Raw genomic sequence first — 14,917 nt, forward strand, 5'->3', positions numbered from 1 at the left:
TGTCTAATAATCCCGTCAGCTCTGCCTGGCCTCTGCACTGCACCGCACCGCTGGCTGAGACAGCTGGCATCACTGGGCCGGCGTCGCCGAAAAGCCCGGCATCCGCGGGGATGCAAAACAGAGGAGCCTCGGTTCGGAGGTTGGTGTTTGTGTATTTGCAATGCATTCCCCCCCGCACACCCACACGAGCCCTCTCTATAAAAATAGATGTGTTTGTCTCCTATAGCTCGGCGCATAGGCAGGTGCATAGAGGGGTGCAGCGTGCCAGCGGCACGCTCTGTCCGTGCAGAGCACCTTTCTGGCGCCGTGTTTCGGAGCAGCCGGTGCCTCTGCAGACTGGGAGCGTGATGTGCTCAGACAGGCTGCAGGGATGGAGGTCCTTGTCCAGGCGAGCCGGGGAGACCGGGGAGACCGAGGGGACTGGGGGAATCGGGGGAACCGGGGGGACCGGAAGGTCTGGGGGAGCGGGCATCACGCCTCACTCCCTCCGTTGCCATGAAAACAGCCCTGTGTTAGGTTTTAGTCGGGGGATTTTATTAACGCTTCAGAAAGGTTATTAGCCTACCCGACTAATAAGCCTTTTATGTATTCCTTGACGTGATTGTTCTTGGAGAAGGGCGGCAGGCAGCGCGAGGCCTGTTGGAGCCGATAGCCCTGGCTGATGTGCCACAGAGGACAGGGAAATTCAATTTTCCGGCAGGAATAAGGTCAATGGGACCGATTGGTGGGGGGTCTGATTTAGTGACCTTATTTTCTGTTTTAAATATTTTCCTCAAAGAGTATTTGCAGAGAGGGGGGTTGAATTATTTTTAGCACACGCTTCGATCGAGCTGGAATTATTCAGGCAGCAACGGCAGTAGTTTCATTTGCAGCACCGAAAGGATTTTTCTCCTCCGTTTCTGGTTAACGTAAATAATTTTTAAATTACTAGTAAAAAGGAAAACGGCAAATGGCGATACAGACCCAAATTCTGGAGAAACACCTTGCAGGGCAACCACGGCCCCGGTGACTGCAGTCGTGATATGCAATTGCACGAGGGGCTGGGGAGCAGGACCGGGAGGACGGTGCTGGCCCAGGGAAAGAGGATTTGGTACCTGCGAGCTGCGGCGGTTGGTGTGCGCTTGCATCGTCATGCTCCTAGCACCTACCCGATTCCTCTGCCAGAGCTGTAAGGACAAGACCAAACGGTCTTACACCAAACCGGCTTAACAGCATTCCAATTTTTATCACAGGTTAAAGCAATTCAAATAAATGTGTATTAGGAAAAGGCAGCAAACAGTGAGCATCCCCTTTGTAGTTCTCCTTTGCAGACCTGCTCCCAAGCAAACTCCGGTTTTCCGCCCGTAGAGCTGGAGCAGCGTAGGCTAGATGAGCCTCATGCAAAGCAGATATAAATTTGGTTGGGAAAGTTTTCTCCAAGATCAGTTGTCAAGGGTTTTCTGTTAAAATAGAAAGATGTGTAAATTGAAATCCCTCTATAGTTCATTATTTCTGTCCTGAATTAATTACTATTCAGCCTTCCTGCAAGGGACTTGGAGTTGCTCTTGACATCAAGCAGCAGGAGATTGCTGGGGCTTTAGAAGAGGGGATGAGAATTCAAAATTATCCTGAAAAATTGCAGGAATATTTGGAGGAAGAATAAAAAAATGGATTTTGGTATGTAGGAAGGAATGCATGCAGTATGTATGCGGGAAAATCAGCTGAGCAAACATGAAATACAGAGCAACTGGAGGAGAGCCGTTCTGCAGAGAGGCACCTGGGGCCGCGCTGGATCACAAAGCAAACATGAGTCAACGTTCTCATGGTCTCAACAAAAAGACTAGAGATGACTTTGGGCTTCACTAGACCCGCAGACCAGCCTCCTACTCCTCCGACCCTCACTGTGGTCCCACCTGAAGCAGGAGGCCCGCTCCTGGGCTCCAGCTCTCCGGAAAGATCCGCGGAGGTCGGTGGGGAAGGTCGTCTGGGCTGAACCTCTGGCTCACCCGCCAGGGCTGAAGGACCAGAGCTGTTTGCCTGGAGAAGAGAGGACTGAGAGCAGGTTGAGAAGGCTTCAGACACAGAAAAGGTCGCTGCACAGAGGAGGGAAGAGCTGCTGTCCTTGCCCCGCGGGGCTGGGCCATGCCGCCGGCTCCACTTGCTGAAAATTTCATTTAGGAGTTTCATTTAGACTTTAGGAAAATCTGAATGAAGAGGGATTTAAGAGCATGTCGGATAAACATCTGTCAGGAGGGGATTACGACGAGCGGATCCAGCTGTGGTGCGCAGGGGCGTTTTCTTACAGCTACGTTTTCCTGTGATTCTGTCCGTTTCTGTGTCAGCAGACAACGGCCTTTCCCTGCACCTCACCGTTGTAAAGAGCAGCTTCCATAACTCCTGCCTGCAGAAAAAATGCCTGAAATAACAGTAAACGCAAGTTATTTTTGTTACTTCAGTGGCAATAGCTGTGAAGTTTTCTGTAGCTTTCCTGCATGTTGGTTCTACGATAGACTCTAATGGAAGAGGTGCTCCACCACCACGTTGGGGCTGTCCGTGCACGCAAAGGCCTCGCTCTTGCTCCAGCGGTGGGGACAGGCGGGAAAATGGTGCCAGCAAGTGGTCGGGATGGAGGAGCGGCTGCACGGCGCGCGGCGGCGGCAGGGGAGTCGGGCAGGACTCGGGCGACGCGTTGCTCCGAAGACCAAACCCCAGTCACCTGCGATGAGATGCACCCTTCGGTGGGGCATTTTTTGCCAGTCGTCTTTTGCTTAATCCGTGCAGAGTGCACTTTGCTGCTGCTGCCTACTGCTCACTTTTCTCATCGGAAAGTCACCCGTTACTAAATCAAATGCCTTATGAAGGATATTATTTCTCCGTAATTATCCTTGTCAATAAAACTCATAATCGTCTCAAGGAAGGAAATCAAGTGTTATTTGGCAAGGCCTGTTATCAGTAGAACCAACTTGTCCGACATCCGCTATATTGCTGTCATTTACTCCTCATCGTTAAAAACTTGTGGGTTTGTTGGTTCGTTCGAAGGGTCGCTGGCCGAGGACTGCTGTCTGCCCAACCTGCCTGCGGTACTCCCTCATAGTCGGTGTAGGAAAATATTTGCACTCTTCAGGTCTCGTAAATTGCCCCAATATTTCAAGACGTTTCTAAACCTCAGCGCAAGGAGCGTCTCGGCTCGTTCTTTTCAGGCTCCTCGATGCTATTTATTGAGTTGGCTCAGCCCCAAAATGAGCAGAGGAATGCAAGGGCACTGCGGCTTTTGGGTTGTATATATATATGCATGAAATTTTAAACACAGATGATGCAGGCTAGACGGATGACCTATACATCCATGGAAGGAATAACTTGATTTCCTACTTGACAGCTCTTTGGTGAAATATGCAGAAAGCATATTTTTTTCTTCCCTGCTACATGGTATTTTGTGGTCACGGTACATGCGATAGCGTCAGCAGAGGTTGCTCTGCCCAGGGTAGCGTCAATGTTATTTGAGAAGGTGGGGATACAGAGGGCCCGAGGGGCCGAGCAAGAAGAGAGCTGCAGAGAAAGCCGCGGGCAGTGTCGGCCGCGGGGGCTCGGTTCGGCGGGACCCCAGCCCTCGACACGGGGAGAACACCTGGGCGAGAAGAGAGGGGCTTTTGTTTCCGAGAAGGCCCCTGCAGCATGGAGGAGAGCTCCAATTACCTACAGTGAGTATTAGAAAAGCTCTTCAGCTTGAGCCCCACGATACTTGACGTGAGGGAGCCGGGCTCAAGAGCCATTTCATCATTCTTAAGTAAAGACAAAGGAAAGCACGGTAAATGTGAATTAGACATCGGATGTGCATGATACGCAGATGAAAAACCCATTGCCATTTCACTTCCTAATGGAGACCCCTGCTTTTTCTTGGATGCCGTTTGACATCCTCTGGCTTGCGTTATCTCCTCCAGCAAGGACGCGGAACAAAACATGAGAGCTGCAGACCGTGTGTTCGCATTCTTGGTTTTGTTCTGTTTCTGCCGTATTTTCTGGAGTTAGTTATTTGGAGCATGATAAGATGTTTACTTGTCTAAATCACTTACCTGAAAACTGTTACCTCTTCAGTTTTAGATGTATACAAGATCCCTTTTATTTTAATCTATTCATAGGAATATGCTCCATAATAAAATGAATTAAAATCAATGTATACGTCTTGCAAAGCAAGATTTCGTAGCTTCCCAGTACACATCTGTAGATAGTAGGGATGTAGGGCCTTCTGGGGGTCCTTAGCTCAACTTTCGGCCTGAAGCAGGACTGCTGCTGGCACTAGATCAAGTTAATTCTGCCTTCATGTAGGCAAGCTTCGAAAACCTCTAAGGATGGAGGTCCCTTACCACTCTGGTGGTAAGCGTCCCCATGAAGACGCTTTTCCTAATGTCCGTGTCCTACGAACCCTCTGGTCAGGGTGACATGAGCTGGTTGTGTTCAGCCTGGAGAGGAGGAGGCAAAAGGGAAATCCAGCTGTAATCTTCTGTCTCCTAACGGGTGACCGAGGAGAAAGCAGAGCCAGAGCCTCCCCAGAGGCGCACGGAGAAAGCAAGAGGCGATGGTCCCACGTTGGCTGGGGGTCCTGGATGGATTTGGGAAAGAAAGTCCCATGAGAGCGGTTAAACTCTGGGGCCGGCTGCCCAGAGGGGCGGTGGGATCTGCCTTTCGGGGGATTTTCAGAGATCAGCTGAAGAAGACCCTGAGCAACACCTTGAAGTTGACCTTGCTGGGAAGAGGAGGTTGGTCTGGACACCCTCTGAGGCTCCTGCCGACCTGAATTTTTCAATGCTTCTTTCATCCCATGCTCCTTTAGAACTCCCCTCTGTCATGGGGGCTGCAGAAGCTTTGCCAGGAGGTCGCCAGCGGGGTGGGGGACCTCCAGTTAAACTGGTGGGGTGAGGTGGTGCAACAGCACGTTGCGTACCTGCTAAAAGCTATCGCAGTCGCTGCTTCCTGTACCTCCGCTGGGGCGGTTTTGATGCACAGGCCAGAGCTCGGCCTCTTTTCATCAGGAAATATTAAGGGTTTTTTAGGCTAAACCTCAGAACTCTTGTGTACAAGACTTGATAAGCTGGGGCCAGTAAGGGGGTTTTGTGGTGGTTTTGTGTGGTTTTGTGTTGGGTGATTGAAGGCAGCTCCCAAACATTTCAGGAGCTGGGTCAGAGGTTTCCTTCACTGTTTTTCTGAATTAAAAACCCATCTTCTGTGTCCTCCCTGGTGCAGTTTCCAGGAAGAACATGCAACAAGCCAGTAATTCCTGGGATTTTCTAAGGCTGCAACTCCAACAGAGTCAGAGAGGAGTTTACGAGCCTGTTCAAATCTGCCCCTGTTTACGAAAGGCATCCCGGAGTTGCCCATCCTGCGAGCTCTGCGGTGGTGGCCCTGGAGGAGCAGGGCCATGCACGGCTCCTCGTAGACCGGGCTCTTTACCAGGCAAAGCTGCAGAAGCACTCGCCTGCGCTGGGGAACGCAGACACTGAAACAACAGCCCCAGCGCGGGCTCACGTCAGCAGCTTCAGGAACCGCAGGCATAGCCTCGGCTCCGGTATTTATCGGACCTTGCATCATTCCTTCCATCCCTCCCTTTGCCTTCAGCCGCTGGAGAAGGAAGGTTGCGAGAGTGATTTATTGACCCCCCCCCCAGTGCCGCCTCATTCAGCCTTGGGAGCCGTCCCCGAGCGTCCCCGTTACGGCTCGCGTGCTGCCTCCGGGCCGTCCCGGTTCGCTTCCCACGTCCGCAGAGGCACAGCTACGCCCGCCGTGCCCTCCCACGGCTTCCTTTGCCCCGGGCCAAGCCCCGGCACCGCGCCGTGGCGGCTGCCTTTGCTGGCGGGGCTCTGTGCCGCTCCCTCTGCATCCGCCCCAGGTGTCTTTCTTGCTTTCTCAGTAGCTAAAGCGCTTTCTAGGACAGGGCTGGTTTCATGCTGCGCAGTGTGAGCCCAGCTGTGGGAGAGGCTCCTTGTCACCGTCGGTGTCCTTGGCTTCGCCTCCTGTCCTCAAGCATCCTCCTTCGGGCCAACCTCCCAGTTCCCCGTGGCTGCAGAGCCACTGGGGGCCCGCAGGCCACGCGCTGCTGAGAGCCGTGGGCTGGTACAGACAGTGCTAACGGTTAGGAAACGCCAGCTCATACGTTCTTGTTTCTGCTTTCTGTACGTAGACGCATCACGATTAGAGGTCGTAGACCATTTTTCCACGTGCATCGTTTTTCCACAGTACTCATCGTTCGGTGCAGAGGGAAAACACGCAAGCGTGTTAAGACTACATGCGCTATATAAAGTACAAGAAGAGAGAGATCAATATGTAAAATAGATATGTTGGGTTGGGTTGGGTTGGGTTATTTTATTGTATTTCATTTCATTTTATTTCATTTCATTTCATTTCATTTCATTTCATTTCATTTCATTTTATCTCATTTTATTTTATTTTATTTTATTTTATTTCATTTTATTTCATTTTATCTGGAATTAGACAAAAACAGGTATTACGAGGTGCTAGAGAGCCACATGCAGCCCTGAGCCTGAGGAGCACCCACTCCCTCTCCTGCAGGTGCTTGTTTCTGTGCCTGCTCACGCTGGGAGTACACCTACCCACAGGAGCCAACCCTATTTTTTGCTCCGGCGTCACCTGCAGCGTACGCTCAGAAAGTCTTACCCAAACCGCGTGCAGCAGTGAACGCCCCACACGTACCCCGAGGTTGTTGCTGAGGTTGAATCGACGTTTATTGGCTTGTAATCTGGTGAACGCGGCGTTACGAATTTGCTTGGGACTCAGTCTTTCTTCCTTGCCTTCCCAAAGCTGCTGTCCATTGCGCCCAGGACGTCAGTGCTGCTTCGGGGTCGTAGGTTCTGCGGTGATGGCTGATGCCTTTCGTCGTGCCTTTGATGCCTGGCTCCGTACGGGCCTGGCAGCGCTCCCTCAGTGCTCCGTCTGTGTCGGGTTCTGCCACGAGCGGAACGGAGTCGTCGTCCCCAAAGGCGTTCAGCTCTCCGCTCAGCCCCGGCAGCCCAAAGGGCCTTGTGCAGGGCTCCTGTTCAGGTGTCGTCTCCACTCATGAAAACTGCGGCCACCTGATGGGGACCGTGGCCTCAGAGAGATCTCCCACGAAATCGTCCATAAGGAGGTCGGACTCTTTCTTTCCTGCTAGAGACACAAACTTGGAGGGCCTTGTAACAGCCCCTGCAAGCTTGTACGTGCAGGTAGCGCTCAGACCACGGCATTGCCCACCTTTTGGTAGATGCTGCACAAGAAGGTTTAGTGTCGGCGTTGGCCAGGAGTTGCTCTTTCATTCATCTTCTAGATCAGGAGTGAGAGGTGCATCTCTCCTGGGCTAGGAAGCCCATCCCAGGTCGACCCACGAGTTTTTCTTGCTTTTGCTTTTCCGCTTCTCTCCCCATCCCACTGGTGGGGAGCGCACAAGCGGCTGGGGGCTGCTTAGTTGCTGGCTGGGGCCAACCCACCAGTGCAGCTGCTGGAGCCCGTGGGGTCCCAGTGCAGCTCTGGGAGCACCAGCAGCCTGGGAACTGCAGCCCTGTGGTCCTGAGCCCCAGCCGTGTTTCCAGCAGGCAGTGTTTCTTGTGAAGGTGATTTTCAAGTCTTCACTGAACCGAAAACTTTCAGATCCTCCTTCAGCCCCTGGGTGCTGTGGGGTGCATCGCGTGGGGTCGCCGAGCGTGGTAGCGTGAGCATGCACGGGGACGGGGCGGCAGGGAAACGCCCGGTAACTGCTCCCTGTCGAGACAGATATGTCATCTCTGGGTGACCTCATGAGCTGTTCTCAAAATCACTACGGTTTCCAGGAACCACATCCTCGCGCGGATGAGGGACATTCCCAGCCCCTCTGCTCCGGTGGCTGCAGCATGCAAATCGGCAGGGCCCATCTGCGTGCCCAGTGGTTAAAAAAAAATTTAAAAAAAAAAATATCAAGTGCTTGGGCACTTACTCTAAGAATATAAATGTAGACAGCATGTCTCAAAGATGGATGACGGTGAAAAAAAATTTTTGACGCTGAGGGTGGTGAGGCACTGGCCCAGGTTGCCCAGAGCCGTGGGAGATGCCCCATCCCTGGCCACATTCAAGGCCAGGTTGGACGGGGCTCTGAGCACCCTGGTCTGGGTGAAGATGTCCCTGCCCATGGCAGGGGTGGGACTGGGTGGCCTTTGGAGGTCCCTTCCATCCCAAACCCTTCTGTGATTCCATGATTCTATGAAAAACAGATTTCCCTCCTGCCAGGGCTGAAGTCTCCGTGTGCGTGGAGGGTGCCTGGGTGCTGCTCTCCCAGCTTGGGCTGCCAGCCCACCGGCATGGGGCTCAAGGTCTCCCCTTGATCTGCAAAACCGCCACGGGCCAGATGTGGGATGGGTCGAGTTTGCCACGCGGGGTAAAATCTGTCCCCTCGCAGTTTAGGCAAATGTGTTTTGGGGAGAGAAGGTCGGCGGTGAGGTCTTTTTTTATTAATTGAACTCCTGCTTTTCCAACTAACAAAATCTCTGGGTGGCTTTTCATTTGTAATCCCTCACCATCCGTGGGCCACAGGTGGTTACCAGGAGCGCGTGCCGAGGCCCCGCAACGCGAGGTGCAACCTGGGGAGCAAGCTTCAAAACATGAAATATTCCCCCACCCTCCTCTGGCTCCCTCCCGGGGAGAGGCGAGCTGCAGCTCACCGGCCTCTGCCTCCCCTGGGCTGCTGCCGCTGCTTTCCTCCTGGGTTTCAGTCTTAGCTGAGGCATGGGCTGGTTTTCCTCGTCCGACGCTTGGTCTGGGAGGACGGGAGGGAACGGGCAGGTTCCTCCAACCCCAAGCCATGGGATGGGTGAACGCTGCCGCTTTCGCCACGCCACGTCCCACGTGCCGGACTGGGAGCGCCGAGCAGTGGGCATGCATTTTTTGCCACAAATTTATGCAAAGTCAGATACTCCTGCCTGTTTCTATGCATTTTCAGGTCTTTTTTTAAGGTTTTATTTGAGGTTTCGGTGCAGGGAAGTGAAGTTGCTGATGTGGCATGTGCATTTTCTAATGATTTGACCTTCGAAAGATGTCGTTTCCCTCCTGCAGCCCTCTCCCCTGCAGACACCCGTGTCACAAGAACATTTTACTCACTTCTTTAAATCCCCCTATTATTAATACAGTTTCAAAATGACGATTTTACACATGACTAGGTTTTCATGTTAATAAGAATACCAGCTTTGGGCTGGCAGGGAGGGAGGGATTAGCCGGAGCTGCAGCCATCCCCGCGCGGTCCCGTTGCGGGGCCTTGCAGCCGGGCAGCGACTGATGCCAGCACGGGTGAAAGGTGCCGGTGACGGATGCTGCACCCCGCGGCAGCGCGAGGACCGGCTGCGCGGGGCGCTGGTGGTGCCGCCGCCGCCGCGCGGGATGCGGGCCGTGTCACCAGCGGTGTCACCGCGCGGCATCGCCGCCGCGCTGGCCGGGTTGCCCCGGTAACTGATGCACGTCAAAGGGAGCAAACGATGAACAGGCTTAAAACAAGACGACAAAGCAAACAGCACAAACAAACCAGGTATTTGCTCAGAGGGGCTGTACGGTTTTAATGCCCTTAGTGTGTAATTATTTATGAGCAGCTTTCCTTTAATCAACGGCAGCATAGGGACCGTGCTTAAATATAAATACAGTCACAGATCATAAACCCTTGCTTGCAGAGCCACACAGAACTGATCACTAATAACTCTGCCGTTGAGCAAGAGGGTTCAGAGGTTGTTGACAGACACGAGTGGCTGCAGAGAATAACCAGATTATTAACGGTAAAGTAGTACTGTGCACACTCAAAGCACTGGGAAATAGCGGCCGGCGCTCGGGGACGGGTGACGTCTCTGCCTCCCCGGCGCTGAGGGCGGATGCGAGCGGCCTCCGGGGCGAGGGCCCGGCCGGGCGGCGCAGACCCTCTGCCGCGGCCGGCCGGAGGAGGGAGATGGGGAAGCGAGCTCTCTGCAGATGTCCTTGAATGCCCAGCGAGGTGCATCACTTGATGAATGCCTCCTTGCTCGCTCCTGCTGGCACCACACGCCGAGTACTTAAGTGAGATTATTTTTTGAAAACACGGAGCCAGTAAGTGCGTGCCAGTAGTCTCCTACATTTATCTCCCTCTCATACGTTCGTCAGTCCCTCTCCTTCCCGTGCTCATCGGCCTCAGGTTGTGCTCCAGAGGCTTGGCTGGGGCGGCCTCTTCGAAGCCAGTGAGAGTTTTGCCAGGGTGAACATCGCAACCGTTTTCTCTGAGCCTTCAAACCACAGGGAAAAAAATGATTCTCTGTTTGTTTGTGGTTTGCTGTGAAATTCAGCGGACTTCGGGTAGGTAGGCAGTGCCTGAAGGACCCTCGGTGCCGTCGCTCGCCGCCCGCGGAGAGCTGTAGGGGAGCTCCAGACGTTTTCTCTAGGAAGGCAGCGGCGCCCGCGATGCAAAGCTGCTCGCGAGGCTCTCAGAGCGGCACAACAGAGACGGGGCGGGTTTGGCTGGAAGAGAACGTAAAACAAAAAAAAAAGTAAATCACTATTTTAGTAATAAATAAAAATATGTAAAATATATGACTATATAGAAATTATATCAAAATAAATTTAAAAGGAGATGGACCTTCAGCAGAGCCTCGGTGGCACCGCGGAGCCCTGGGGGTCTCCTCGCCACGGCCTGCGGGAAGGATGAGCAGATGCAAAGCGGTTGAGGGGTCCTTGTGGAGCACAGGCTGGGAAGGTCGCTCCCAGCCTTCCTGGGGTTTTTCCAACTTGACGTTTGACCGGTGACGTTGTAAGCAAACGGTACGGAGGCCACGGGTCAGCCGCTGTGCCAGAGGCAGCATAGCTGTGAGTACCACGTGCAGCCCAACTTTGGGTGCTGCAGCCCGACGCGGGACGCGCCGCGCCCGGCGTGCCGCCGCTGCGGGGTCCTCCCACAACACCTACCGGTCATGCGTCACATCACTCAAATTGAGTGTGTTTTGGTGAAGCGTCTTTCCTTATGCTTTTTTTTTTTTTTTTTAACAGAATTATTTTTAGACATTGACCCAAAAAAAAGTTTAAGATTTGGAAACCGTGTCTCGTGTCTCCCGTGCAGGCGCAGGCAGCAGGCTCGGCACACTCCTCGCCCACCCACGGAGCCAGCCGCCCCATGCCCATGCCCGTCAGATCCACCTCCGCCGGCTCTACCCCAACGCACGTCCCGCAGGACGCACTCGCAGGTGTCGGGGGAGACGTGCAGGAAGCCTTCACACAAGGTGAGTGTCACACAGAGCAGAACCACAGCTGGTGTTCGTCCTGCCAGCGTCATGCAAAAGAGGGAGATTCAGACTGGACAGAAGGAGAAATTGTTTGTGCTGAGGGCGGTGAGGGCACTGGCCCAGGTTGCCCAGAGCGGTGGGAGATGCCCCATCCCTGGCCACATTCAAGGCCAGGTTGGACGGGGCTCTGAGCACCCTGGTCTGGGTGAAGCTGTCCCTGCCCATGGCAGGGGTGGGACTGGGTGGCCTTTGGAGGTCCCTGCCCACCCAAACCCTTCTGTGACTCCATGATTCCATGTACAACAGAAGCGTAGCTCACCAGGACTGAAACAATAATTACAAACCCTTTCCTGTGCTCTAGACCAAAGCGATTGGGGGCACATTTTTGATCTTTACAACATAATGAAATTATTTCTGTGATGATGATCTTCCCTCCAGGGAAGGGATCTTCCATCCCAGAAAGTTACGCCCTCCAGTAATGTAACAGTTAGACATTAAAAACTGTCGTATTTACAAATCTGGTGGTTGAACTGTGCTGTGGCTTGCAAGAGGGAAAAAAGCGGCTTAATGACCAAAAGCAGGAAAACAAGCAGCCCTCTTACCCAGAGTATTTAGCTAACAGCTACGCACCTCTCTGCCGGTGACGAGGCAGAAAGGAAGATGGCATTTTGCAGCAGAACGCGGCGAAGGCTGTTCCTAACGGAGCGGTTGACTGGCACGCACATCTGCAGAACGGCTTGCTCGCGCTGCTGGAGACGTGCAGCAGTCCGGTGGGGGAGGAGAAGAAAAAAGTGCTAAACATGAGAATGGAGAAAAGAAAAAAGAGAAAGAGGAGAGGAGAGGAGAGGAGAGGAGAGGAGAGGAGAGGAGAGGAGAGGAGAGGAGAGGAGAGGAGAGGAGAGGAGAGAGGAGAGGAGAGGAGAGGAGAGGAGAGAGAGGAGAGGAGAGGAGAGGAGAGGAGGAGAGGAGAGAGGAGAGGAGGGAAGGGAAGGGAAGGGAAGGGAAGGGAAGGGAAGGGAAGGGAAGGGAAGGGAAGGGAAGGGAAGGGAAGAAGGGAAGGGAAGAGAAGAGAAGAGAAGAGAAGAGAAGAGAAGAGAAGAGAAGAGAAGAGAAGAGAAGAGAAGAGAAGAGAAGAGAAGAGAAGAAGAAGAGAGAGAGGAGAGGAGAGGAGAGGAGAGGAGAGGAGAGGAGAGGAGAGGAGAGGAGAGGAGAGGAGAGGAGAGGAGAGAAGAGAAGAGAAGAGAAAGAGAGAGAAGAGAAGAGAAGAGAAGAGAAGAGAGAAGAGAAGAGAAGAGAAGAGAGAGAGAGAAGAGAAGAGAAGAGAAGAGAAGAGAAGAGGAGAAGAGAAGAGAAGAGAAGAGAAGAGAGAAGAGAAGAGAAGAGAAGAGAAGAGAAGAGAAGAGAAGAGAAGAGGAAGAGAAAGAAGAGAGGAAGAAGGAGAAAGAGAAGAGAAGAGAAGAGAGGAGAAGAGAGGAAGAGAGAGGAGAAGAGAGGAGAAGAGAGGAGAGGAGAGGAGAGGAGAGGAGAGGAGAGGGAGGAGAGGAGAGGAGAGGAGAGGAGAGGAGAGGAGAGGAGAGGAGAGGAGAGGAGAGGAGAGAGAGAGGAGAGGAGAGGAGAGGAGAGGAGAGGGAGAGGGAGAGAGAGAAGAGAGAGAAGAGAAGAGAAGAGAAGAGAGGAAGAGAAAGAGGAAAGAGAAGAGAAGAGAAAGAGAAAGAGAAGAGAGAGAGAGAAGAGAAGAGAAAGAGAAGAGAAGAGAAGAGAAGAGAAGAGAAGAGAAGAGAAGAGAAGAGAGAAGAGGGGAAGACCATAACGAAGAAGCAGAAGGACACACAGGACAATGAGCTTTTTCTTGCTCCAACAGTCAGAGTTTCCTTCTTTTGCACCTTTTCTACATGTTACTCCCCTCTGCGTTTGAAAAAAAAATCACTTTCTGGCCTAAATCATTGCTGGCCCACTGCTCCCTAAGTAGACATAAGAAGTGCTGGGTTATCCGCTGTATTCCCCTCTGCTCACCTTTGTCCTCTGGTTCTTCGGTAAAATCGGTGTGGCTGGATCAAATGGGTAAGCTGTCCATTTGTGAATAATACAGCTTATCGTGCTTTTGTAGAAAATCAGGGCAGCAGTTGACATACATATTTTTATCCCCCAACTTCTGTAGGTAGTGTGAGTTTTATACTTAGCTGCTGTTGCTTTTTTAAAAAAAAAAGTTTTACAGTCACGCGTTTCAAAAAAGTCAAACTTTTCCATGTCAAAGCCATTGTCGGCTCAAGAAGGGCTCCAAAATTTGAAGACAACCAGATGAAATGGAGCCTTGTTCAGCTCAATGCAGACCACTGCTCTTCCTCAGACACGGAGGAGGCTTGACTATCTGGCGGTGTTGGAAGGCGGCAAGCAAAGACATGACTGCCAGTCTGATGTCAAGAAACTTGGCAAATATTTTTTTACCTTCAGGGACCATCTCACTCCAGAGCAGGGGGAAATTAGGTATTCTTATACCCTCCCTACGTCAACTCTGCTTGTGGTGAAGGCAGCCGTTCCCAGCAGGAGCGGGTGCCCGTGCTCTGTATTTCTCAGGAGTGGTGTCACTCGGGTTTTATGCGCCCTTTTCCTCTTTCTGCCTGTTTTGGTCCAGAAGTCTTCATCTTTAGTACTCCAGAAGCACCCCGGGATGTAGAGCTGTGAGAAAAACAGCAGCAGGACCTGGTGTCCCCGGGTGCCTCTGGCAGACACAGTAGGTTGTTTCTGAACGTGATCCGCGTTTCTGGAGATGGACATCCACTCGTATTTTATATTCCTCTTATTGACAATAAAAGAAAGAAGGGCAGAAAATCCACCTCTCCCTAATGCACTGGTGAGGGCTTCGGCTGTTTGCGGGCAGAGACAACCAACGGGCAGCAGCTCTTCATGTGGACCTCTTGGTACTGGGTGGAAACGCCGCTGGGTATGGGACGTCGTAGAGCCGGTAGTGCCAGGGGCGCGGCAGCCCCTCGCCTGTATTGGCCCTCGGCAGGACACAGGAGCCCTCGACTTGGTGCGGAGGCCAGGCTGTTTATTTCTTTTAAACGACAAGTTGTATCATATGGAGTCACAAAACTGGAGGCGGGTGTTTTCTCATTCTGGGTAGGGAAGATCGTGAATATTAGTGTCGAATACCTTTGTCAGATGGACGATCTCTTTTTAAAAACAAAGAAAACATGAAAACAAAACTTCCCAGAACTGATGATGTATCTCAAAACCAAACAGATTTTAAATAACAATTTGCATTTATCACCCAATCATGGGAAATATCCTTCCAGAACAATCTTCCTTGCCTCAGTAAGCCACTGCCAGAAGGCGGTGAAGAAAGAAGCTACAAAATGGTAGCAGAGGAGCAGGCAGTATCAGTGAATACTTTTAGTTGGGTTTTAATGCCTGGAGCACTACAGCAAGGACGGCAAGCCCTTAGCCCCCAGCACGCTCAGTAGAGGGAAGGCTGTTACTTGTCCTCCAGAACTTGGGCTGGTGATGGGGTCAGGTGATGGAGGATGGCCGTCTGAAAACACCGAGCAGCTCCAACTCATCTGTGAGAAGGCTGTGTCTTTTTCCAATCCCATCGGTAGGAACAAGCTCCTCATCTCTCTAAACACTTCCAGAAACGAGAGCAGAAGCAGGCATTTCCAGGGAGGCAAGACGCCAAATACCAGAGGCGCAACACTCCA

At 52.4% G+C, this 14,917-nt stretch overlaps 1 protein-coding gene across 8 annotated transcripts in view; it reads left to right on the forward strand.

Annotated features, from left to right (window-relative positions):
* Nucleotides 1-14,917, forward strand: part of DTNB (dystrobrevin beta) — a 219,137-nt gene that overhangs the window by 185,881 nt on the left and 18,339 nt on the right. For all 8 annotated transcript variants that reach the window (XM_082307455.1, XM_082307457.1, XM_082307458.1 and 5 more), the window contains one exon: nucleotides 11,057-11,216. In XM_082307455.1, the coding sequence (XP_082163581.1) occupies nucleotides 11,057-11,216 (160 nt within the window). The remainder of the gene's footprint in view (nucleotides 1-11,056; nucleotides 11,217-14,917) is intronic.

Source organism: Platalea leucorodia, assembly GCF_965183815.1.
Source record: "Platalea leucorodia genome assembly, chromosome: 3".
Taxonomy (NCBI): Eukaryota; Metazoa; Chordata; class Aves; order Pelecaniformes; family Threskiornithidae; genus Platalea; species Platalea leucorodia.